The sequence below is a fragment of the Geotrypetes seraphini genome, chromosome 3 (genome assembly GCF_902459505.1).
Source record: "Geotrypetes seraphini chromosome 3, aGeoSer1.1, whole genome shotgun sequence".
Taxonomy (NCBI): Eukaryota; Metazoa; Chordata; class Amphibia; order Gymnophiona; family Dermophiidae; genus Geotrypetes; species Geotrypetes seraphini.
The window spans coordinates 41,397,226-41,423,807 of record NC_047086.1 but is presented as its reverse complement, the minus strand read 5'-3'; the positions used below and the strand labels follow the sequence as shown (position 1 = coordinate 41,423,807).

General features: G+C 43.5%; 1 protein-coding gene across 1 annotated transcript in view; it reads right to left on the bottom strand.

The window, feature by feature from the left end:
* IBTK (inhibitor of Bruton tyrosine kinase) overlaps positions 1 to 25,535 on the bottom strand; it is a 239,787-nt gene extending 214,252 nt beyond the window's left edge. The window contains 5 exon segments of the mRNA XM_033937433.1: positions 894 to 1,004; positions 6,166 to 6,290; positions 15,976 to 16,072; positions 18,380 to 19,072; positions 25,384 to 25,535. Coding sequence (XP_033793324.1) covers positions 894 to 1,004; positions 6,166 to 6,290; positions 15,976 to 16,072; positions 18,380 to 18,703 — 657 coding nt within the window. The 5' untranslated portion in view covers positions 18,704 to 19,072; positions 25,384 to 25,535.
* Between the last annotated feature and the right edge of the window lie 1,047 nt (positions 25,536 to 26,582).

Below are 26,582 nucleotides of genomic sequence, written 5' to 3'. Positions count from 1 at the left end.
AAAGTAAGCTGTAGCTAGTACATCCTATTTGTGAAGTCTTGCAATCTTGTCTTTCCTCGGAGAATACCAAATTACTTACCTGGAACATGTATTCTCCATTGACAGCAGGATTCAAGCCCTCAGATACCCTTCCACCTTCCTTACAAGTTGTATGCTAACAAGTTATACATTAATTAAGTCAGTCTCACATGATGATGCAGCACAGACAGCATAGTACGTGGGCACTTGATGATTTAAAACTTAAAAAAAAAAAAAAAAGATAAACTACAAAGCATCCCCCCCCACACACACTAGGCTTGAAATCCCACCTCATTATTACTAACAGACAAAATTCTTACCATTTAAACTATTGAGGCTCCTTTTACAAAGCTGCGATAGTGTTTTTAGCGCATGCAGAATTGCCATGCGTGCTAAACCCGTGCTACGTGGCTAGAACTAACGCCAGCTCAATGCTGGCATTAGCGTCTAGCACGTGCTAAAACCACTATCGCAGCTTTGTAAAAATATAAGAACTTAAGAAGTTGCCTCCCACTGGGTCAGACCAGAGGTCCATCGCGCCCAGCAGTCCGCTCCCGCGGCGGCCCATCAGGTTCCTGACCATTTCTATAATCTACCTCTGCTTCTATCTGTACCCCTCAATCCCCTTATCCTTTAGGAACCTATCTAAACCTTCCTTGAACTAGAATAGAAAGGTTTCACTCCTAGCAGCCAGCCCACCTGTTTAAAGGAAAGCTCTGCCCCCCCCCATACATTATGTCTGTCTTTATTAGATTTTAAGTCACAAGAAGCAGGGACCCATCTACCATATATTTCTGCTCTACAAACACCGATAAAAGATTTGTCAGTTATCCAATATCAGATAAAGTGTTTTCCAGGCTGAAATTTTAACACACCAGATATGTTAGTTCATCTCCATGACCTAGGCGACCTCCTTGGCCGTGTCCACAAGTGTAAACCAGTCCTTTCTGGGATAGAAACACTGAATGAAATTCACAAAGCACCACCTGGAAAAAGAAGTTGCATAACATTATTTGTAAGTTACACAGAAAAGGATATAGATATATATGCTACTGTATTACAATTCTATGTTGTAAATTTAGACCGGTCACCACAAGGACATTTGTATCACTCTGATTTGGTAAAATAAAATGGGCAAACTAATAAAGGTCCATTTTAAACTATTTCCCACATGTCAGATATGGCTTTTCTGGAAAATTTTTACATGTTTTTTTTCCCCTCGGAACATTTTACAAAGCAAATTTCCCTCATATCTTAGGTAGAACATTTGCATTCCCAACAGATAGAGCGTGTTCCTCTCCAGGTAGTTTAGCATCGCATTTGCAGAATTGTAAGTTCTATTGATCAGGGATTGTCTCTTACATGTTTAATGTACACATCTGCGTACATCTAGCAGCGCTATAGAAATGATAAGTAGCAGTAGTGATAGGGTAATGACTATTGTAACTTTTTTACTCTGTCTCTCTCCCTCCCTACAAATATTCATGTATTCAAAGACTTCATAGTTATTTTTTTCGCTGACTGTCCAGCTCTTCTTGTTGTAAACCGCCTCGAACTACTACGGCTTTGGCGGTATATAAAAATAAAATTATTATTCTTAGAATACTAGATAGAGAAATCTCTTTCACTTAAAGGTCTAGTAATAGTTGGTATACTTATTAAATATTATACACTGCTTCAAGATTATAGTAAAAGATTATATAATGATACGTTATATATATATATAGTAATGTATGAAGGAATATCAAGTGTGTACGTAATGAAATTGTAAAAATTTAAGTGATACACTTGTTGTTATGTGAAAAATGAATAAAAATAAAAAAAAACTTAGGTCTAGTAATGTCAACAGAGGGTTTTTTTTAATAACCAAAATGTGTATCAGCATTGGTAACCCTAGGAGAAAATTTAAACACTGTTCAATTTCCATGCGTCACTTACTAAGGCTCTGATTCTATAAAAGGCATCTAGGCGCCTAACTTAATTATTTTTTAATTGGCTTAACTAGCACTGATAATTAAAAGTGCTATTAAAAAACAATTAAAAAAATTAATTAGCTGGTAACATAGTAAATGACGGCAGATAAAGACCTGAACGGTCCATCCAGTCTGCCCATAAGTTATACTCATTAAAAAATACATGATTAGATTAACTTGTCTCTTCTTTGATATTTCTGGACCATAGACTGTAAAAAGTCTGGTATTGTCCTAGGTTCCAAATGCTGAAGTTGCCGTCCAAGCTCACTCCCAGCCTATCCAACCATCCTGTTGTTTAAGGGACATCTACCGTAAAGGCTAGCCAGTAACATCCTCCTGTTCCATATTAGTGGAGCTCAATTGATGCCCACTGCAGCCCACCCTACACTGAATCACCATATATGGAAAACATACCGTACTTGTCTGTCCAATACCAGCCTTAGTTCTTTAATTTAAATCCTTCATTTTCTAATTAGAGACCCTCTATTTTTATCCCACGCTTTTTTTCATTCCATCACCGTTTTCCTCTCCACCACTTCCCTCGGTAGGGCATTTCAGGCATCTACCACCCTCTCCATGAAGAAGAATTTCCTAACATTGCTCCTAAGTCTTCCTCCCTGTAACCTCAAATTATGCCCTCTAGTTTTACCATTTTTTCTTCTCTGGAAAATATTTGGTTCTATATTAATGCCATTCAAGTATTTAAACATCTGTATCATATCTCCCCTGTCCCTCCTCTCCTCCAGAGTATACATATTTAGGTCTTCCAATCTCTTCTCATACTTCTTTTGGTTCAAACCTCTTACCATTTTCATTGCCTTCCTCATGACCGCTTCAATTCTTTTTATATCCTTCACCAGATATGGCCTCCAAAACAGAACACAATACTCCAAGTGCGGCCTCAACAATGACCTATACAGGGGCATCAACACCTCCCTTCTTCTGCTAGTTATTCATCTTTCTATACAGCCTAGCATCCTTCTGGCTACAGCCACCACATCACACTGTTTAGATGCCTTTAGATCCTCAAAAACAAATCACCCCAAGGTCCCTCTCGCCATTTGTGCTTATCAGCCTCTCACCTCCCAGCACATATGGTTTCCTAAGATTTCTATCCCCCAAATGCATCACTCTGCACTTCTTCGCAATGAATTTTAGTTGCCGGACACTAGACCATTCTTCTAACTTTTGCAGATCCTTTTTCTTGTTTTCCTCTCCCTCCAGGGTATCCACTCTGTTACAAATCTTGGTATCATCCAAAAAAAGGTTAACCTTACCTTCTAACCCTTCATCAATGTCGCTCGCAAACATATTGAACAGAATCGGTCCCAGCACCGCGCTTTGAGGCACTCCACTACTCACCTGACCCTTCTCTGAGCGAATTCCATTTACCACTACCCTCTGGCATCTGTCTGTCAACCAGTTTCTAATCCAGTTCATTACTTTGGGTCCTAACTTCAGCCCATGGAGTTTGTTTAAGAGCCTCCTATGAGGAACCATGTCAAAGACTTTGCTGAAATCTAAGTAAATTACATCTAGTGCATGTCCTTGATCCAGTTCTCCGGTTACCCAAAGAATTAAGGGGATTTGTTTGGCATGATTTACCTTTAGTAAACCCATGTTGCCTTGACTCTTGCAATCCATTAGATTATAAGAATTTCACTATCCTTTCCTTCAGCAACGTTTCTATTATTTTTCCAATAACTGAAGCAAGGCATACCGGCCTGTAGTTTCCCACTTCATCTCTATAACCACTTTTGTAAAGAGGGACCACATTCGCTCTTCTCCAGTCCCGTCTAAAGATTTATTGAACAAATCTTTAAGAGGACCCGCCAGAACCTCTTGGAGCTCCTTCAATATCCTGGGATGGATCCCATCCAGTCCCATAGCTTTGTCCACCTTCAGTTTTTCAACTTGTTCAACTGCAGTCCTTCTCCATGTTTTTCTTCTGTGAACACCAAACAGAAGTATTTGTTTAGCAAATTTGCTTTTTCCTCATCACTCTCCACATAGCGGCTCGTACCTTCTTTCAGTCTCGTAATTCCATTTTTTGTCTTCCTCCTTTCACTAATATACCAGAAAAATGTTTTGTCTCCCTTTCTCATATTTATAGCCATTTGCTCTTCCACTTGTGCTTTCACCAGACGTATCTCTCTCTTGACTTCTTTCAGTTTCAACCGATATTCCTTTCTGTACTCCTCTTCTTGAGTTTTTTTAAATATTTCATAAACACTAATTCTTTTGCCTTTATTTTTTCCGCCACTAGTTTGGAGAACCATATCAGTTTCCTTTTTCTCTTGTTTTTATTTATTTTCTTCAAATAAAGGTCAGAGGCTCTATTTATTGCACCTTTCAACTTGGACCACTGTTTTCCCACTTCCCTTATTTCTTCCCATCCAATCAGCTCTTTCTTCAGGTATTCTCCCATGCTACTAAAGTTCGCATGTTTGAAATCCAGGACTTTGAATTTTGTGCCGCCATCCTCCTCTTTGGCTGTTATATCGAACCAAACCCTATGATAATCACTACTTCCCAGGTGGGCCCCCACTCAGACATTAGAGACACTTCCACCATTTGTGAGCACCAGATCCAGTATCGCTTTTTCCCTTGTGGGTTCCGTCATCATTTGTTTGAGCAGAGCTCCTTGAAAGGCATCCACGATCTCTCTACTTCTTTCCGATTCCGCAGACGGAACTTTCCAGTCCGCATCCGACAGGTTGAAATCACCCAGCAACAGCATCTCCCCTTTCTTTCCCAAATTTTGTATATTCGTAATCAGATCTTTTGTCAATTTGCTGCGACTGAGTCAGAGGTCTGTAGACAACACCCAAGTAGATAGAAGTTCCATCTTCTCTTTTCAAACCATCCATATCACTTCTTCTTTTCCCCAGGCCCCTGCATTTCAGTCACTTGGATATCTGTCTTTACATAGAGAACTACTCCTCCATCTTTATGACCATCTCTGTTCTTCCTAAAAAGATTATAGCCCAGTATGTTGGCATCCCATCCATGGGAATCAGTGAACCATGTCTCTGTGATAGCAACCTAACTCTGCACCGAGGCGTCTACCAGCATCTACACAGCAAGTAGGCATGGTTAGGGACGGAGGTTGGGCCTAATATACTGGCACCTAACATTTTAATGTCTATCACCACCTAAGTCATTAGGTGCTGCTAGGTGCAATTCTACAAATAGTGCCAAGCAGATGATTGACAACCGCACCTAGCCGCTAGGCGATGTTTATAGATTCAGGCCCTAAAAGCATACTAACAGTACATGTGAAGGGTGATTCTATAAAATTATTTCATTTTGTTATTTATATATCACTTCAATAGAAGTAGTTTACACTAATTAGATACTTTGAGAGGTTTTCCCTATCTGTCTCGGTGGGCTTACAATCTAACTATGGGTCATGAGGCAAAGGAGGGTTGGGCAACTTGCCCAGGGTCACAAGAAGTAGCACTGGGATTGAACCCACAACCTCAGGGTGCTGAGGCAGTGGTTCTAACCACTAGGCCACTCCTGAGATGCACAAGCAACTAAACTGACTAACAAGCTTATCAGCACTAATAATTGAGTGCTATCTGGAAACAATTTAGGTCTGTGCACGCATCTTGCAAAGTGCTATGCTGCAACGATTTGTGTGCAAATCAAAAAGGGGCAAGGCCATGGGAGAGGCATGGGCAGGTCAGGGGTGCTCACTAAAGATGTGTGCAGTAGTACAGAACACTGGGGACCATGGTTAACTTACATGCAGGATTTACAACAGGTTTCAGTTGATGTAAATCCTTGCACCCAAAGTTTGGCAAGGAAATTGGATCTAAGAGGCACACAACTCAGAGCACCGTTTATAGAATAGAGCTCCGCGTGGATTTCTTTCGGTGCCCAAATTTGGCGCCATTCATTGAATCTAATCCAGAGGGCCCCATGGTAAATAATGCACATTAAAGGCACTTGCGTGTGATTAGTAAATGACTCCCTGTATGATTAAATGTTCAGTAAGAAATATAAAGCAAATATAGCACATAGTCTGGCAGCAGCTAAGTTTACAGTAATGGAAGTTTGGACAGTTATAAACATCTGTACCTGAAATGTATGGTCTTAAACTCTTTTTTATTTAAGTTCAAGTGAATGAAATACAAAAGAAAACTGCTAGCATTTGATTGTGTAATACCTGTTTAATATAAATTCCCGTTCTAGAAAACAGATCCAGCAACTCAGGATGATATTTGCTCTGTTGGCTACCATGACCAAGTGTGAAATTAACATTACTGCCCCATGTGTAGAGCTCTGTGGGGTCTGAAACAAAAAGGTTATGTTATGATTAGCAACGATTTACACAAAACAAATCTAGACCAAGCTGCAGATCATCCTTTTTAAGTAAAATGGGACAGTCACTGTTCAGTTGCAATACATTAATACATTTGGTGAAAAGCATGCAACTGCTCTTCGTGGCCCAAATCCAAATGTCTAAGCATACGATTGCACTTACAAGCAAAAATCTTTTTTTTGTTTTGTTTTTATTTTTATTAATTTTTTTTCATATAACAACAAGTGTATCATAAAAATTCATACAATTACCTTAAGTATACACTTGGGCCCTGATTCTCTAAAGTGCATCCCGATTTTAGGCGTCCTACAGCTGTCTAATCAGCCAATCGGGATGCACGTTTTAAAAAAAAAAATGCTTCCCAGGCAAGCCTGAAGGCACCTCCGGGAGCCTAGGGAGACCCGCAAGATGCCTAAGCTCGTCTAAGGGCCTTAGGCTGAACCTAGGCGGCCCTACGCGTCTCCCTAGTAGAGGAGAAGCTTAAAATGTAGGCCAGCAAAATGCTGGCCTACATTGTAAGTAGACGCGGCCACTATACTTATCGCAGCAAGGGATCTCTCTGCCGCTATAAGTATAGCGGGCCGTGGCCCCCTGACCAGGAGGGTGCCCAATCCCTCCTGCCCGAAGACGCACCCCCCCCCGGCGCTAACCCCCCCCAAACCTCCACTCCACCAAACCTGTTCTTAGAAGGGTCTTGCACGTCTTGAGCTGGCAGGCACGCCTCGTCGAAATGAAGCGGGCCCGCCCCTTCCTGGCCCATCCCGCCGAAGCCTAAGGCCTGATTGGCCCAGGCTCTAGAAGCCTGGACCAATCAGGCCTTAGGCATAGCGGGTCCGCCATCCCCACTTAATCTAAGGCCTGATTGGCCGGGGGATAACCTGCTGCCTACGCAGGCCTAGTCTCTCCCTCTGATGTCACTTCCTAGTCCTATGACCAGGAAGTGATTTCAGAGAGGGAGCCGAAGCCGACGCAAGCAGCAGGTTGGAGATGCTGCTTGCATCAATGAAGAGTTAATGAGGTACAGGGGGGACAGAGAGGAGGAGAGGCGATGGCGTCCCCATGAAGATGGCACCCACTTTCCACACCCACCCACATCCAACCCGCACTATGCCACTGTCCATAAGCCATTATTAAGATGGACTTAAACTAAACTAAACCTTAAGTTTGCATACCGCATCATCTTCATAAAGATAGAGCTCAGCACGGTTATGAAGAGAATAGCTAGCTTTACATTTTAAATAGACAGCTTTATGTTTTGGAGAAAAGCCATGTTTTCAGATGCTTTCAGAATAATTGGAATGAGCCTAGGTTCTGCAGCGGAGCAGGAAGGTTATTCCAAATCTCAGTGAATTTGAAGAAAAGGGATTTCCCTAATTTACCTGCATACATGACGCCTTTTAACGAGGGGAAAGATAGTTTGAGTTTGTGGGCGGATCTGGTAGTGTCAGGTCTCGAAGAATTCCAGGATATTTTTTTTTTTTTATAATCTTTATTCATTTTCTTTTGTTACAACAAGTGTTTCAAATAGTTTGAGTTTGTGGGCGGATCTGGTAGTGTCAGGTCTCGAAGAATTCCAGGATAGTGTTTTTTTTTTGTTTTTTTTTCTTCTTTTTTTTTTTTTTGATAATCTTTATTCATTTTCTTTTGTTACAACAAGTGTTTCAAATAAACTTATTAGAAACTTAAATATATACACTTGATAAACTCACTTATTATCATCAAATTTAACATTTTTTAGAAAATTAATTTTATACAAAATTTATAATATTATGCAGTAAATCTAAATTTATATAATTCCTTTTGAATGTAGTAATCCCCCCTCCCTCCCTCCCATTCAATCAATAATATTTAAAAAACAACTTTATTGTAAATTCATTCAAACATTGATATAGTGTGTAAAAACCAAAAAATAAAATCCCACCCCATTCCCCTCTAATCAAATTTCTATCTTGGGAAAAGTTAATCATTCATTACAAAAATCTGTTAATGGTCTCCAGATCTTTTGAAATTTATTAATATATCCTTTTTGTGTTGCTATGGTAAGCTCCATTTTATATATATGACAAACAGAATTCCACCAGAAAGTGTAATTTAACCTGTCATGTCTTTTCCAATTGAATGTGATTTGTTGTATTGCTATTCCAGTTAAAATAAATAAAAGTTTGTTATTACTTGATGATATTTGACTTTTTGTTCTCATTGTTGTTCCAAATAGCAATGTTACTTACCGTAACAGTTGTTATCCAGGGACAGCAGGCAGCTATTCTCACTAGTGGGTGATGTCATCAGACAGAGCCCCGGTACGGACGTCTCACAAGCACGTGTTGCTTGTAGAAACTTAAAGTTTCTAGATGCCCGCACCGCGCATGCGCCGGTGCCTTCCTACCCGGAGATCCGGGCGTGTCTCCTCAGTTCAGGTAGCTAGCCTGAGAAGCCAACCCAGGGGAGGTGGGTGGGACGTGAGAATAGCTGCCTGCTGTCCCTGGATAACAACTGTTACGGTAAGTAACATTGCTTTATCCCAGGACAAGCAGGCAGGTATTCTCACTAGTGGGTGACCTCCAAGCTAACCTCAGTGGGATGGAGGGGGAGTTGGCGACTTAAGAGAATAAATTTTTCAATACTGTTTGGCCAAACTGTCCATCCCGTCTGGAGAGGGTATCCAGACAATAATGTGAGGTGAATGTGTGAACCGAGGACCAGGTGGCAGCCTTGCAAATTTCCTCGATTGGTGTTGATCTGAGGAATGCTACTGAGGCTGCCATTGCTCTGACCTTATGGGCTGTGACCTTACAAGGAAGTGATAATCCAGCCTGGGCATAGCAGGAAGAGATACAAGCCGCCATCCAATTGGAGATGGTGCGCTTTGATACGGGTCTTCCCAACTTGTTAGGGTCGAAGGAGACAAAAAGTTGAGGAGTGGTTCTGTGTGGCTTGGTGCGATCCAGGTAGAAAGCCAAGGCACGTTTGCAGTCTAGAGTGTGAAGGGCCGATTCTCCGTGGTGAGAATGAGACTTAGGGAAGAATACTGGAAGTACAATGGATTGGTTGAGATGAAATTCGGAGACCACCTTAGGCAGGAATTTCGGGTGAGTGCGGAGGACCACCTTGTCATGGTGGAATACTGTGAATGGTGGGTCCGCCATCAACGCCTGGAGTTCGCTGACTCTGCGAGCGGACGTAAGGGCTACAAGGAAAAGCACTTTCCAGGTGAGATACTTCAGAGGGGCCCTGTTGAGTGGTTCAAACGGGGGCTTCATGAGGTGGGAAAGGACTACATTGAGGTCCCAAACTACTGGGGGTGGTTTGAGAGGAGGGTTAACATGGAAGAGTCCTTTCATAAATCTGGCGACCACCGGATGGGCCGAGAGGGGTTTCCCTTGTAGGGGCTGGTGGAACGCCGCAATAGCGCTCAGGTGGACTCGTATGGATGTGGACTTGAGCCCAGATTGAGATAGGTGTAGGAGATAGTCCAGCACGGAGGATAAGGAAGCTCGCTGAGGTTCCGTTGACTTAGAAACACACCATGAGGAGAATCTGGTCCATTTTTGGGAGTAGCATTGTCGAGTGGCGGGCTTCCTGGAAGCTTCCAAGACCTCCCTCACTTCTTGTGAGAATTGGTGAGGGGTTACGTTGAGAGGAACCAAGCTGTCAGGTGGAGAGCCTGCAGGTTGGGATGAAGTAGTGATCCTTGATGTTGAGTAAGCAGTGAAGGAAACACTGGAAGTGGTACTGGTTCCCTGCTGCTGAGTTGAAGTAGGAGGGAGAACCAAGGTTGTCTGGGCCACCGAGGAGCTATTAGAATCATGGTGGCCCGTTCGAGTTTCAGCTTGACCAGAGTCTTCTGGATCAGCGGGAATGGTGGGAACGCATATAGGAATAGTTTCCCCCAGTTCAGTAGAAAAGCATCTGCCTCGAGGCGATGAGGAGTGTAGATCCTGGAGCAAAACTGAGGCAGTTTGGCGTTGTGGGGAGCCGCAAAGAGGTCTATCTGGGGCGTCCCCCATTGCGTGAAAATTTGGTGAAGGGGGCTGGAATGGAGAGTCCATTCGTGCGGTTGTAGCAGACGGCTTAGTTTGTCTGCTAAGACGTTGTTCTCCCCCTGGATGTATACTGCTCTGAGTAGGGTGTTGTGGCGCACCGCCCAGTCCCAGACTCGTAGAGCTTCCTGGCAAAGGAGGGCCGAGCCCGTGCCTCCTTGCTTGTTGATATAATACATGGCGGCCTGATTGTCTGTGCGAATGAGGATTACCATGTCGTGGAGTAGGTGTTGGAAAGCTTGGAGCGCATTGAAGATGGCTCTGAGTTCCAGTAGATTGATTTGGTGTAGTCTTTCCGCACTGGTCCAGAATCCTTGGGTGCGGAGACCCTCCAGGTGGGCCCCCCATGCGTAGTTCGACGAATCGGTTGTGAGAACTTTCTGATGGGGGGGAGAGTGCATCAGCAAACCTCTGGATAGATTCGAAGAGGTCATCCACCAAAGTAGAGACTGCCGAAGAGCAGGTGTGACTAAGATGCGTTTGGATAGTGGATCGGACGATTGATTCCACTGTGATGCCAGGGTCCACTGGGGGATCCTGAGGTGGAGTCTGGCAAAGGGTGTCACATGTACTGTGGAGGCCATATGGCCCAGGAGCACCATCAGTTGTCTCGCCGGTAGGGTTTGGCGAGTAGACACCGATTGGCTGAGATGAAGAAGAGACTCCATGCGTTGCCGAGGCAGGAATGCTCGGAGTCGGGTGGTGTCCAGGACCGCTCCGATGAAGGGGAGGGACTGGGTGGGTTGTAGATGAGACTTGGAGAAGTTGATCTCGAAGCCCAAATTCTGGAGGAAGTAGGTTGTAGCCAAGGCCGCCGAAGTGACCTCTGGGGCTGACGGGGCCTTGATGAGCCAGTCGTCGAGGTATGGGAATACCTGTAGACCCCTGTCCCGGAGTGCCGCGGCCACTACCACCAGGCACTTTGTGAAGACTCTGGGGGACGAAGATAGGCCGAATGGTAGCACTCGATACTGTAGGTGCAGATTTCCCACCCGAAATCTGAGGAACTTTCGGGAGGCCGGGTGAATGGGGATGTGAGTGTAGGCCTCCTTGAGATCCAGGGAGCATAACCAGTCGTTCTGCTCGAGGAGGGGGTATAGAGAAGCCAAAGTCAACATGCGAAACTTCTCTTTGACCAGGGACTTGTTGAGGGCTCGAAGGTCTAAAATGGGTCGCAGGTCGCCCGTTTTCTTCGGGACGAGGAAGTACCGGGAGTAAAACCCTCGGTTCAATTGGTCTGACGGGACCGGCTCGACAGCCCGAAGCTGAAGTAAGGTTTGGACTTCCTGAAGAAGCAGGGCGGTCTGCGTCGAGCTTGAAGGATACTCTCTTGGAGGATGGTCCGGGGGGACCCGGTGGAATTGAAGAGAGTATCCTTCTCTTATGATGGTGAGGACCCATAGGTCCGTGGTTATGGCCTCCCATCGATGGTAAAAAAGATGGAGGCGGCCCCCTATGGGAGAGGCCGAGGTTATGCTCCCGGGGGGGGCGTCAAAAGGGCTGGGGAGCCTTAGGTACCGCCGGTGGCTGAGGTTTTTGCTGAGACTTCTGGGGAGGTTGTCTCTTCGCAGGCTGTCTCGCAGCAGGCGTTTGTCTGGGCATGTAACGCCGCTGGTAAATCAGGGGTGGCCTGGAAGGTCGAGACTGTTGAGGTTTGGGTTTGGGCCGCAGGATGGATTGAAAGGATTTTTCATGATCCGACAGCTTCTTGGTAACAGTTTCGATAGACTCATCGAACAGGTCAGCTCCAGCACACGGTACGTTGGCGAGTCTGTCCTGTAGGTTGGGATCCATATCGATAGTACGGAGCCATGCCAGGCGACGCATAGCTACCGCGCTTGCGGCGGCGCGTGCCGAGAGTTCGAATGCATCGAAGGAGGATTGCATCAGCTGGAGGCGTAATTGGGAGAGGGAGGCTACCACTTCCTCGAACTCGAATCGAGCTTGGTTGTCTATGAACGGAGTGAACTTGCGGAGCACCGGCAAGAAGAACTCCAGATAGGAAGAGAAAAAGAAGTTGTAGTTTAGCACCCGTGACGCCATCATGGAGTTTTGGTAGAATTTTCTACCAAATTTGTCCATCGTTCTCCCCTCTCGGCCCGGCGGTACAGAGGCGTAGACCTGGGAGGGATGAGAGCGTTTAAGGGAGGACTCGACCAGTAGGGATTGGTGGGAGAGTTGAGGGCCCTCGAACCCTTTATGGTGCACGATGCGGTATCGAGCATCGAGTTTGCTGGGGATCGCCGGTATGGAATACGGCGTTTCGAAGCACTGCATGAAGGTCTGGTCCAGTAATTTATGCAAGGGGAGCCGAAGCGACTCCGTTGGAGGGTTAGGTAAATGCATGGTGTCCAGATACTCTTTGGAGTATCGGGAGCCCGTGTCAAGGGTCACATCCAGGTCCTCCGCCATTTGTCGGAGGAATGATGAGAAGGACAATTGTTCCGCCAGCGTCGGTCTGTGGGACGGGCTGGAGGAGGAGGAGGCCTCCAGGTCCGTGGACATCGGGGAGTGACAAGGAGAATCGGGCACCAGTGTCTCCTCGTACTCCGGGCCCCTCGGGGGGGACACCTCTGATGAGGAGTATCCCCTACGTTGCAGTTTTTTCTGCGGTGACACCTCCGAATGGCGTGAGGAGTGCCAGGATGAGTGTCTCGATCGGTGCCCGTCTCGGTGGCGGGACGGGGATCGGGATCGTCTGTGCATCGCATGGTCTCCCGAGGCCCCCAAGTGGATAGGGCTGGAAGCGGTGGATCGCAACTGGGTTTGCGATGCGGGTTCTTGCGATGCTACCCAAGTCTGGTAAGGAGTACGGAAGAACTCTTCCTGACTATGCCCAGGGCTTCGAGTATCGATCGGAGGTCTGGTCCCATGTTGGCGCGGAGGCGTAATGGGTTCTAATGGTGGCATATCGGTAATCGAGGTTTGCCGCGTGGGCATCGCCGCCCTCCCCCGTTCGTCCTCGTCGGTTGTCGAGGTCGAACGGTGTGGGGGAGGGGGAGGGGGCGGACCGCCCCTTTGGACCGGTACCGGGAGGTCACCCTGTATGGCAGCGATGAGCCCGGGTCCGATGGTCTGCATGAGCTCAACGAATTGAGCTTCCAGCGCGGACCGTAGCGAAGCCGATAAGGAGGGATCCGCACCGAAAGGGGGTCCTCCTGCACGGACATCGCGCTCCTTCGAGGCCGAGTGCTTCTGCTTAGTAGCTTTCGGCACTTTGATGACCATTGGTGGCACTGTGGAAGGAAGAGGTACCTGAACAGAGGAGACCGGGGCAGGCACCGACGTCGAGCTCGTGGATGGTGTCGGGGTGAGCGATGCCGGTTTCACCACACTCGATGCAGGAGTGGTCGATGCCGGTTTCGCCCGAACCGGGGAGGTATCAGATGAAGTGGAGGCTGAGGGATCCTTAGCTGCGTCCATCTTGAACATCGATTCCCACAATAGGCAACGCCGCTTGAAAGAGCGTGCCGTAAGGGTAGAGCAAGGCCCGCACGATTTCGGGATGTGGTCGGGGCCCAAACACTGCAAACAGCGCCGGTGAGGGTCCGTGAGTGAAATCGCGCGTTGGCACTTGCTGCACTTTTTAAACCCGGTGATTGGCCGGGACATAGGCCGGAAAATCTCCGCCGCTAGGTCGAAGCCAGTGGGCCTGAGCCACGTGGCCGGCCCGTTCGACCTGCCGGAGGAAATAATCTTCTTTTTTTTTTTTTTTTTTTTGAAAAAGAAAAGTACTGTTAACTGTAATTAAAAGAAAACGAAAACGCGGACCAGGAAGGCAAATTTAACTGAATTCAGCTAGCGCATGAAGAAGTTGAACTTCTCAGCTCCGCGGAAAAGAAAGAACTGAGGAGACACGCCCGGATCTCCGGGTAGGAAGGCACCGGCGCATGCGCGGTGCGGGCATCTAGAAACTTTAAGTTTCTACAAGCAACACGTGCTTGTGAGACGTCCGTACCGGGGCTCTGTCTGATGACATCACCCACTAGTGAGAATACCTGCCTGCTTGTCCTGGGATAAAATATAGTATCATATGTCAAGGCTACCGGGTTTTCTAACATCCTATTAATTTGAGGCCAAATTGATTTCCAGAATGTTAAGATGAATGGACAAAAGAATAAAAGATGGTCTAATGTCCCAATTTCCACATGACAGTGTCAGCATCTATTAGATTTAGTGCTATCAATTCTATGTAAACGTGTAGGGGTCCATAAAGCTCTATGTAAAAGAAAAAACCAAGTTTGTCTCATAGATGCTGACACCGTACATTTTAACCTCCAAGACCAAAGTCGTGGCCATTGAGATACATTAATATGATGTTTTATCTCAATGCTCCAAATGTCTCTAAGTCCATTTTTTGGTTTTTTATTTATATATCCGGATATTAATTTATACCACTGTGCAGCTTCATGTCCTATTGAGTTTATCTGGAAACACAAGAATTCTAAACTATGATAATTAGTAAGATTTTTCCATTCAGGGAACCCTACCTGAATGGATTGCTTCAATTGCAACCATCTAAAATATTGTGTTTTATTAAGATCAAATTTATGTTGCAATTGTGAAAACTCCAGCATTTTACCATTTTTTATTATATCGTCTAAAATACGAATACCTGCTGTCATCCAGTTTTTCCAGATTATTTTGAAACCGCCTATTTTGATCTTGGGGTTTAACCAAATCGTTTGAGTTGTTGATTTACTAATTGGAATAGGAGTTAGATTACTTATGTATCTTAAAGTTTTCCATGTATCCATGAATATTTTATGTTCTTTGTATAGCCTTGGCATCGTGATACTAACTACATGACTAAGACGTAATGGAAACATAAGTCTCCATTCTAGCCAGAACCAATCTGGAATATTTTCAGTGGGTTCTGGGAGGATCCAATACATACCTTGACGTAAAATATAGGCTTGATGATACCTATAAAAGTTGGGAAAATTTACCCCTCCCTCCGCAATTGGTTTTTGTAATGACACTAAAGCAACTCTGGGATTTTTCCCAAGCCAAATAAATTTTGTCAATATTTTATTTAATTTTTTATAAAAAGAATTTTGGAAGATAGTGTTTTATTCTTTGGGTTTCTGCCAGGTACTTGAGACCTGGGTTGGCCACTGCTGGAAACAGAATACTGGTTTGATAGTCCTTCGGTCTGTCCCAGTACAGAACTCCTATGTTATGTTCACATCCCATGTATTCTTATATACCATTTAGTCATGAACAGTCTTATAGTACAAGTTTTGTTCTAAAGAAAGAGCACTGCATGTTAAGAACAATTTTCAAAGCAATAACCACAATAAGTTTAGCTCTAAAATTTGCCCTTCCTCAATATTCCTACTTTTAGGTATAATGGCTACAACTGGAAAAATAATGTGCAAAGATTTCAACATATTACTTTTCATGAAAAAGTACCCACGTAAAAAAACAATTGTACCTATACCAAGAAGCAAAATGCTTTCCCTTTCAAGTTAAGTGCAAAGTCCACAGTAAAAAGTGTCCAGGAACTCTCAATATGACCACTTTGAAAATAGCTCCCTTGTATCCTAAATTATCATGCACATGTTGCAAAGCTCAGTTCTTTGAGCACAAATAAAAGGCAGGATTGGCTTACCACTTCTCTTGAAAATCACATGAGATGGTCTGTCTTTCATGACAAGGTCCAAGGCAGATAAGCCTTCTTTGTCTTGAGTATAAAGGCTGCAACCATGCTTAAAGGAAAAAGAAACTGATCTCACTCTCATACTATTATATTCATTTCTACCGGTGCTACTAGAGACACACAGAACTGTACTTAAGGATGGGTTAACACATGACAAGGTAGACCACATTTACTTTCACTGAGGCTTAGAGATTTCAGAACTGCCAACAAAAAAGCTTGGGAGGACACCAACAATTGCTATTTATGAATTTACCTTATTGGGCAGACTGGATGGATCGTCCAGACTGGAAGGTCTTTATCTGCCATTATCTAATATGTTGGTATGAGAGGGGAAGGCCAGTAAAGTCTCAAAAGTAATACATTTTTAAAAAGTGAGCGTTTTTCATCAAGTTCCTAAAATGTAAAAAAATCACCACAAAGGTCTGAGGAGATAAAGGGGGCACCCACATCTAATTCCTCCAGTGAAGCACTGCACAAAACAAGCAACTTTCTCAAACCAGTTCATGCATGTCCAAAACGCTAATACGGTTTCTATAATGACTTGCCATTGTGATGGGCCAGAATAAAAAATAGAAATCAGTCCTGGCCTACCACTAGACCACCAGAGGGGGGACAGGGTGCAGAGCCTGGTAAGGAGTGTGGGGTTGGGTGCAGAGCCTGGCAGGGAGAATATGGTTCAGAATGGTTTTTTTCTTGTTTTCCTCCTTTAAATCTAGGGTGCATCTTATGGTCAGGTGCATCTTATGGAGCGAAAAATACAGTAGTTTTAGTTTTTATTCAGTATTTATCCTAACTTGAACAACAAAGCAATTAAGGCTTTGTTACTGTTTGGATCTTCTTATCTTTGCAAACTTGGATTTTCAGCTCTTACAGAAATTAAATTGAAAAAAAAAAAAAAAAAGAGAATGACTGCAGATAGATGATGAAATGTGTGTTTACTTGTCAACTATCGAGCCATGTTTTGAGTTAGTTGAGTTAGTCCATCACATTGATTAGCAATTCTATTTTATCTACTTTAGTTTCATCATTGTTATTAATTACCCATACATAGCTTAAAGAATTTAAATTTGAGAGAGTTATTTATTCAATTTTTTGTTGGTTATGCAATTTTATAATTTCAATTATAATGTGCCGCAAAAAATGTTTACTCCGTTTAGTGTGCCAGAGCTAAAAAAGTTTGAGCGACAATGATCTATGAGAATGAATCTAACAGCCTCTTTTACAAAGCTGCGCTAGCGACTGCCGCATGGCAACAGCCCCAAAGCCCTTTAAATCTCTATGGGCTTCGGGGCCCTTAGCGCAGTGCAGCTGCTAGTGCGGCTTTGTAAAAGAGGTCGTAAGAGTTGTCTTTGGCCCCAGCCAGAACAAGGGGTGGATGGCAGAAAAGAGAAGATGAGGAAGAGAGAGGTAATGGAGGAAAGGGAACAACAGGATAAACAAGGAGAGAGGGCTGTCACATAGCAGTGGAGAGGAAATGTGATTATAACAAGGATGACATGCCATCTCTACATACTCACACTGTTCTCACTTTCTCAAGACAAATTATGGATGGGGTCAGGATTACAAGACAGGAACATTTCTTACTAGGTTAGTAAATCATAGAGAAGTTTCCAGCTTCCTGCAATTTGATATTGTTCAACTTTTGTGTTTGTTCCCATGTTCTGCATACACATATAGGGCTCCTTTTACTAAGGTGCGCTAGCGTTTTTAGCGCATGGATATTACCGTGCGCTACACGGTTAGAACTAGCTGGCGTTAAGGTGTAGCGCACATTAATGCCCTAACGCAGCTTAGTAAAAGGAGCCCATAGTTTTCATACAAAATAGCATACAATTAAAAGGTGAAGTTCTAAGGTTTCATGGAAAAATCAGAGCATATTCCTTTGGTTAGGGTTACCAGATGCCCAGGAAAATCCGGACATGTCCATTTTTTTTGAGGACTGTCCAAGTTCCCAGACAGACATTCCAAAATCCGGCAATTTGTCCGGGTTTTGGAAAGCCCTGAGCGCCTGCCGTATCTGGAGGGCCTTCAACAAGCAAGCACAGATGATGTCACACATATCTGTGCATGCTAGAGGCCCTCCAGACGTGGCCTGGAGGTCAAAAAAAAAAAAAAGATGAGGCTTTTTGGGGTTGGGTTGGAGGCAGAATGGGGTGGTTGGAGGTATAACAAGGGGGGCTGGGGGTGTAACAGGGTGTGGCATCCGGGTTTGCCTCGTAAAATATGGTAACCCTACCTTTGGTACAATACAAAGTTAGAATAGAATGGACAGTTCACAGCAGAGCAGCTTAAAAATGTTAATGGTATCTTTTCAATTATTTCCATTTTTGGTATTTAAAAAAAACTGTACCGTTACCTTCAGCAATGACAAAACGCAGTCAATATGTCCATAGAAGATGGCTCTGTGCAAAGCAGTCCAACCTGATTCTTTGTCCTTCGCTGAGAAATCAGTTCCTTTCATATCAGCAAGCCAGTCCAGCACACGTTTCTTGCCACAAGATGCAGCAATGTGAACAACGCTTCTTCCAAAGCTATCCTTTGCAGTCACAGCGCTATGACAGTAAGTAGACAAAAAGACCTTGATGTGGTCTTCACTTGCTCTCGTCACTACCGATATAATATCCAAGGCATGCTTTAATGAGTGGCATCTCGCTGTGCACTCAGGTTCCAAAGAACCCATCGTGAACTATTGTGGACCTGTCTGGTTCCTTTTGACAAAAGTAGCCAAAGAAAAACACTGAAGAATTGCCTGGGATAAAGTGCAGTAGCCTTACGATTCTTCTGTCTTCATTTTAGAAATGCAGTCAATCACGACAGCAAGGAAAGTGAAACTGTGCTTTTATATTTGGCACTCAGCCATCCAAATATTAAATATTTATATAAATATAGACCTTTTAAAGCTTTATATATTGTTTTTTGTAATAGTTTTAAAATATTGCCATCTTCAACAGACCTTTTATGCAAATTAACCACCAATAGGGGAGGGAATCCCCATTCCCTCCCCCAACACCCCAGATCTTTTTAAACCTCCATAATTGTGAGAGGAGATCTAGAAAAGAAAAGAAAATAGCTGTCAGTAGAGTAAAGCAAGACAACAGGTTAAGTATTAAGAGAGCAATATTCAAAGCCCTTTACTACTACTGAAATTTGAGCTTTGACTATTCCTCAGTTTATGAATAAAGGTGCATTAATTAACAATATACATACTTTTTACTTTTTTTTTTTTATAATTCTTTATTCATTTTTAAACTTTCAGCAAGTGCACAATATAAGTAATACATAGATTTACTAACATCACTTGATAAATCTATCAAGATCATAACAAAGGTATATATATATCTAAACCCTTCTTCCCCCCTCCCTTTCCATACAATTATTTAATTGAATCAATCTTTGTCATATTTCTTTTTTACATTTTTATTTTATACATACTTTTTACTTAAGAATTGACTAGGTAGTCCCAAAGGAGGAGAGAGAACAGAGTGGAACTCATGGATTTGATTACCATATATACTCAAATATAAATCGAGATTTTGGGGCCAAAAAAATACCCCAAAAGTAGGGTTCTCGATTTATATTTGAGCCTCCTTTGGATGATGGTTCATTTTTTTTTCCTCCCCTCCCCATTCGATGACCAACAATGCTATTTTCCACCCCTTCAGATGCCCAGCACTGCTATCCCCACTGATGACCATTGCTATCTCCTCCTCCCTCCCCCCGATGACTGGCACTTCTATCGCTCCTCCCCTCTCTTTGACCGGCACTCCTATCCTCCACTACCCGTTCCCCCCTGCCCCAGACCAACATTGCACTTACAGTCCCAATGCTCTGGAAGCCAACACCAATGCTCTGTGCTGGGCTGAAGGGCCTTGAGTGTCTGCGCATGCTCAAGGCCTGCTGGCTCCCACCCTCTCCGGGATTCTCAAAGGGAGTCCAGCAAGCCTAAAGTATGTACAGATGCTCAAGGCCCTTCATCAGCCCAGCTCAGAGCGTTGGCTTCCAGAGCATCAGGACTGTAAGTGCGATGTCAGTCTGGGGCCGGGAGGAGTGGGTAATGGAGGATAGGAGTACCTAAGACGGTGGCCTCCTCTGTACTTTTCTTTTGCCACGATCCACACACCCCTCCCCCCCCCGAAGCAACTTCCTGTTTACGCTTGGGTGGACCACAGCAAAGGAACGGTGCAAGGAAGGCCGCGGACAGCAAGAGGAAGGAGATGGTAGCACATGCATGGTGGTAAGGGGAAGAGATGGTGCACATGGATTGAGGGAAGTGGAAGAGATGGAGCACATGGACGGAGGGAAGAGTTAGAACTTTTACTTTGTGGGTTTGTATTTGAAGAGGGTTTTTTCTGTTTTCTGCATGTGTGGCTGAGGCCAAGTGTTCTGGTGGGATGACAAACGACACTTACATACCCAAATTTCTAACCTCGGTTTATATTCAAATCAACCTTTTTTCCTCCTTTTTTGGGTAAAAAAAAAAAAAAAGGTTAACCACGTCAGCTGCCATTTGGTCTTCCTTCCTCCTTTTTTAATACATGGAATATAAGTAGTCTGGGCTTCCTGGATAGTATTTTGAATGACATCCACATTTGATGTAAATTTTTGACCTTTGCAGCTGCTCCTCTAAGTTTCTTTTTTTTACCATTCTCCACATCTTCCTTGGTGAAAATCAAACCCAAGAACTCATTTACACCCCCCCCCCCTTTTTACAAAGCCACATTAAACTTTTTATCGCTGGCCACAGAGGACTTAGCTCCGCCGCTCACAGAATTCCTATGAAAGTTAGAGCTAATACTGCCATTGCAGGCTTTTTTATCGCCAAACATGGTTTCGTAAAAGGGGAGTTAATCTTTCTGCTATGGCATGATTTAACTTTTACTGGCTTCTTGCTTTGAATGTCCATTTATCTATCTTATTTAATTACACTCATTTGACACTTGCATGGAGGTGTTTCTGGATGGTTTACAAAAATATTTAAATAAATAGATTGAAGGAAAAGAGAACAAATTTTTTTAAAAAATCCAATTTGCAGGTCAAGGCAATGAAGGGGGTGGGTTGAAAGTTGACTATTGTAGTACAGTCAGAAAGCTGAATATTGATGGTTTCATGAACTAGTCATGCATTATAATAAGTTTCTACAGAAAGGATTCATACCGGAAATGAACTGGGAAAGAATTCCACAAGTAGGGGCCCAGTACAACCAAAAACCAGAATATCTAGTGGTATTGCATCTCATATGGCTGTGTGATTAACCATTTCTTTTGCGAAGAATGGAAGACATGAGTCAGTGTATAAGCAAGTAAAAAATATTGAGAGATAATCTGGGGCAGAAGACTGGAGGCCTTTGAAAACAAGGATAAGGACCTTACGTTTGATGCACACAGGAGACAGGGAGCCAGTGTCTGAAATAAGAAAGGGAGACACGCAATCTACAGCAGTGGTCATTTTGACCACAAGTTGTCTTTTAAGTGAAGATATTGGTCTTTTAAGTGAAGATATTGGTTAGTTAGGTGCCATCAACTCGTGCTCAAGTCCTAGCGACAATGTATTACAGATCTAAAAAGATATTGGTTTTGTGCTAGTCCAGTAAGGTCCTTCAGCATCATCCCCCATGGTTGTTTTCAACATGTCCAACCATCCGATTGCAGGTCACCCTCTTCATCTGGTTCCTTCGATCTTCCCAAACATAATGTCCTTCTTGCAATACAAGTGGATAATTACCAGTGACAGCAATAGTACCGTATATGAATTTGATTTCTAGTAAGGAGAGATTTTACTGCTCTAATTCCATGTAGAAAAAAGAAAGCTACCTGAAGCACTGAAACTAGTTAAGATTTTAAAGTGAGTTTGGATGGAATCAAAGAAAATGCCCAGAGTCTTGACCATGTCACTAAAACAGTTTAGACTGTCCAGAAATATCTGGCAGGGAGGGTAAGGTGTATCCTGGACTGGGAAATAGATAGCTTCACATTTAGTCACATTTAAAAATAGAAGACTGACCTATAGCCAGTCAAACATGGAGTTCAGACAGCAATTCAAATCAATAATATTTGAGGAAGCAGAAAGTAACGTTCAGAGGATTTGTAAATCAGTGTAGCAACAGGAGCTACAGCCCAATGATTGTACCAGGGAAGAGGAACCCAAATTACATCATGCAAAGGTTCCAAATTAGGAGTCACCACCCAGGAAAATAAGTTAAGTGTCACTGTTGATACACTGAAATGGTCTCCTCATCATGCAATGGTAGCTATGAATGTAAATAAAATGTTAGGAATTATTAGAAAAGGAATGCAAAATAAATCAGATAATATTTTAATGCCTTTTTATCAATCCATAACTATTGTGTGGAATTCTGGTCATTGCATTTCAAAAGAGAAATTAGAAGGAATTAAAAAAGGTGTACTAGTAGGGGTGTCCAACCTGTGGCCCTGTGAAGTATTTTGTATGGCCCCGGTCGAGGGCGATGCAGTGTTTTCCTCTGCTGCCCCCGGGTGTTTACCGTCTTGCCATCTCCCTCCTGTCTTGCTGCAGCGTTTGAGCGGCCCCAGAAAAATTTTTTGCAGCTAATACAGCCCAGGGAAGCCAAAAGGTTGGACACCCCTGGGAGAAAGGGTATAGGAAGACTTCCCTATGAGGAAAAGAGAAAGAGGCCAGGGCTTTTCAACTTGGAGAAGAGACGCCTAAGGGGAAATATGATAGAGGTCTAAAAATTCACAAGTGAGTTAAAATAGATAAGACATTTGGAAAGAGAAAAAACTAGCAATTTAAGGACTGGGAAGAAGGGGAAGCACATAATTAAGCTAGTAAACAGTACATTTAAAACAAATAAGAGAAAAATATTTCTTCACTTAACATGTAATTAACCTCTGGAATTCATTGTCACAGAAAGAGGCAAAAACAATTAGCATAGCAAGGTTTAAAAAGGGTTAGCCAAATTCCTAAAAGAAGAGTTCACAAACCATTATTAAGGTGCGCTTGGGAAAATTTATTTTACTCTTTTAGGATCCTGACAGAAAGGGGGGACAGTAGATGGCATGATTAGGCAGACTAGATAGAAAAATGAAGGCAGATAAAGACCATACAGCCTACGGTTTTATTTGTGGCTGTTAATATACCTTTGGTCTATCCCAGTATGGCGATGCTTATACTTACATAGATAGCTATCTGGTTTCCCTCTGCCAATTGGACTGTTGGAGGCAAACTTCTCCCCCACACCAAAGCCAACGTTGGGTGGGAGAGGGAAGATATGATACATACCTATGTGGCATAAATGTGCATGAAGTGAGTCTCTTTTATTTGAAAGGAAACTCCAGAATAAGAGGGCACACGATGAAGTCAAGAGGTGACAGGCTCATGAGGAAATATTTTTTTTACAGAAAGGGTGGTAGGTAGATGCATGGAATAGTCTCTCGGCAGAGGTGGTGGGGACAAAGACTGTGTCTGAATTCAAGAAAGTGTGGGACAGGCACGTGGGATCTCTTAAGGAGAAGAGAATAATAATAATAATAATTTATTCTTATATACTGCCATACCAAAAGAGTTCTAGGCGGTTCTCAACAACTGGGCAAGATTAGAATAATAAAATTTAACAATAATCAGAATGCATATTGCAATATAATGCCAGTGAAATACATTAGAAGTAAAGAGTGCAGATAAAATACCCTCTAACAAGCAAGAAAATAATACATGCAATCCAAATAAAATGTCAGCTGAGTCTAAACTAGTTACGAGTTTAAGAAAGAAGCAGTTAAAAACTAACCTAAACAAGTTGATACATATAGTACAGATAAAAATACATGAGATAGATCTAAATAGACGTTAAAAAATAGCAATGCATTAAGATACCAACCTATCAAAAAGTTGTGTTTTTAATAATTTTCTAAATACAACGTAAGAGGAGACCTCTAGAATAATTTTTGCAAGCCATGAATTCAGTTTGGCTTGAAATGAGAGGGTTCTCTCAAGGAACCTCTTATAACAACAGGATTTTATGGAAGGATAGGTAAACAAATATACTCCGTGTGTGATCTTGTTAGGGTGACTCAAGGAAAAATGAAGCGCAAGATAGCCTGGTAACAGACCAGAAACTGATTTATAGCAAATACAAGAAAATTTAAACAAATTCTAGATTCTATCAGTAACAAATGGAGCTTCAGATAAAACGCAGTGATATGCTCCCATTTTTTTAAAACCAAAAATGAGGTGAAGATAGTGGATGCTGTGGATGGACGGTCTGGATGGGCCATTTAGCCTTTGTCTGCCATCCTGTTTCTATGAAGTCTACTACTTCGAGAACAAGATTAATTTACATATAGAGCAGTGGTTTCAAACTCAAACCCTTTGCAGGGCCACATTTTGGATCTGTCGGTACTTGGAGGGCCTCAGAAAAAAAAATAGTTAATGTCTTATTAAAGAAATGACAATTTTGCATGAGGTAAAACTCTTTATAGTTTATAAATCTTTCCTTTTGGCTAAGTCTTAATAGTAATATTGTCATTTATAGCTAAATAGACATATGATCAAGAAACTGTTTTATTTTACTTTTGTGATTAAGATAAACAGACCGAGGGCCTCAAAATAGTACCAGGCGGGCCACGAGTTTGAGACCACTGATCTAGAGGGTCTTTTGCTAAATCGGCTAGCGCACCTTAGTAGAAGACCCCCATAGTTTGGTTACCCTGAAAACCAGACTCCCTTAAAACTCAATTATAAAGATCCTACAAGAATTCAGTTGAATTAACAGACTGCATTATCATTCCTCTTTCTTCTCTGGTACAGTAAGTAACAGCGAAGCTCTGGATTAGACTCATCCACACTGTAAGCTGTGACAAAACCTTTCAAAACTATTTAAGGAAAAATCTGCTTTTTAGTGAAGCGTCTATTTAAAAAAAAAAAAAAAAAATGTCCACACATTTAATAACATGACAAGTAATGACAGTTTAAGAGCAAGACGTTTGGCTTGGCTTCAGTCAACCATTCACGTTGACAGTCTTGACAGCGAAGGCATAAAAACATCTGCACATTTTTTTTAACGGGAAGAGACACTCAGTCCTGACCACCACCCTGGCACAGATGCCACAGTTCCAGAAACGTCATCCATCGCAGTGTGACAAACCCGTTTAGCTCTGTGCCAACGAGGAAGGGGTGAGCCACCGAGGGCCCCGGCCCCGCTGACCCTTGTGCCACGCTCGGTCCCTAAAAGCCGACAGGCAGAAGTGGCACCGCACGAACCCCTCCCGCACGACATCTGGCACCGTCCGCCAAAGACTAAGGCTGCCAGATCAGCGAGAAGCAGCTGCTGCTGCGCCGCCACGTCCGCCGTTTCTCCCACCCAATTAAAGTTTCGCTTTTTCTCTTTACCTGGCTAGCACCAAGCTGACAATAAACCGCGATATCCCCCCTCGTTCGCTCTTCGCTTCTGCATGAAAACTCTCGGGACGACCGCAGAAGAGGAGAGTGGGCAACGAGCGCGGCCCCTTCCCTTGCGCGTGCTCAGCAACACCAACCGTCGCTGTGCGTTAAACCGACTGCTGCTTCCGGGTCGTCAGGCGCTCGGCTACTGCGCATGCGGCCTGGAGGCGTCTTCTCTAGAGAAAAGGGTCGAGCGGTGGGTTTTGTTGTTGCTCCCTGGAGGGTTGAAGAGGGATTAGAAAATTGTTGGGGAGAGGGCGGGCTTGCTGTTTTCTAAACCTGGAGCTCTTGTGGGGTGTTGTTGTTTTTGTTTTGTTTTTTTGGGGGGGGGGTACCTGCCCGTCCGCCTTGGGCAACCACCCACCCCTATTGCTGGCCATTGTGGTAGTTTGTACTGTAGCTAGTAGCAGGCAAAGAGTGTCAGGCTTCAAAAGTGAGAAGGCAGGACGATGTTTTTGAGGGGTGTGAGTGAAGCTAGCAGCATGGTTGAGATGATATCCATGCAGATTAGTGATACTTTCCCAATTTTTCCCTAGCAGGGTTTGCTTGCGGTGGTGACCTTAAAACTTGGGATAGTGCTATAGGCATAGGAGCCATCTGTGTGGGTGATATACACTTCCAATGCTGAGTATTCTGTCCTGGGTGGGGATGTGTACTTTTGGCATCCTCAATCGTTTTGGAAATGTTGGCACCTACATCTAAAAATCTGTGTTGTCTGCAGCTATGTCTGAGGTAGTGTGCAAACTAGCAGGTCCTAGTGCGTTTTTTGGACTCTGTCTTGTTTTAGGCCTGGGAAACACGGTATTATGTGCAAACCTTCCTTCAAGCTTCCTACTGCAGACTTTCTGTCTCTCATCTCTCTGAACTCTCTGCAGTTCACAGACTCTGTGCATGGGCCCATCCCCTGAGCAGCCCTTAACATTTTCTCATAAATTTCTCTGTTTTAAGTTTTATTTCCCCCCCTCCTCCCTGTTACACAAGGCTGCACTGCCATAAAAGTTCCAGGACTGATTTTATAAAAATTTATTAAACAATCTTACAACTTATTCCACTTGGTCCCCTACAAAGTATTCACCTTCCCGCTGTATACACTTCTCCCAATCTTGTTTTCACTTCTGAAAATGATCCTTAAACACATCTTCAGGAAT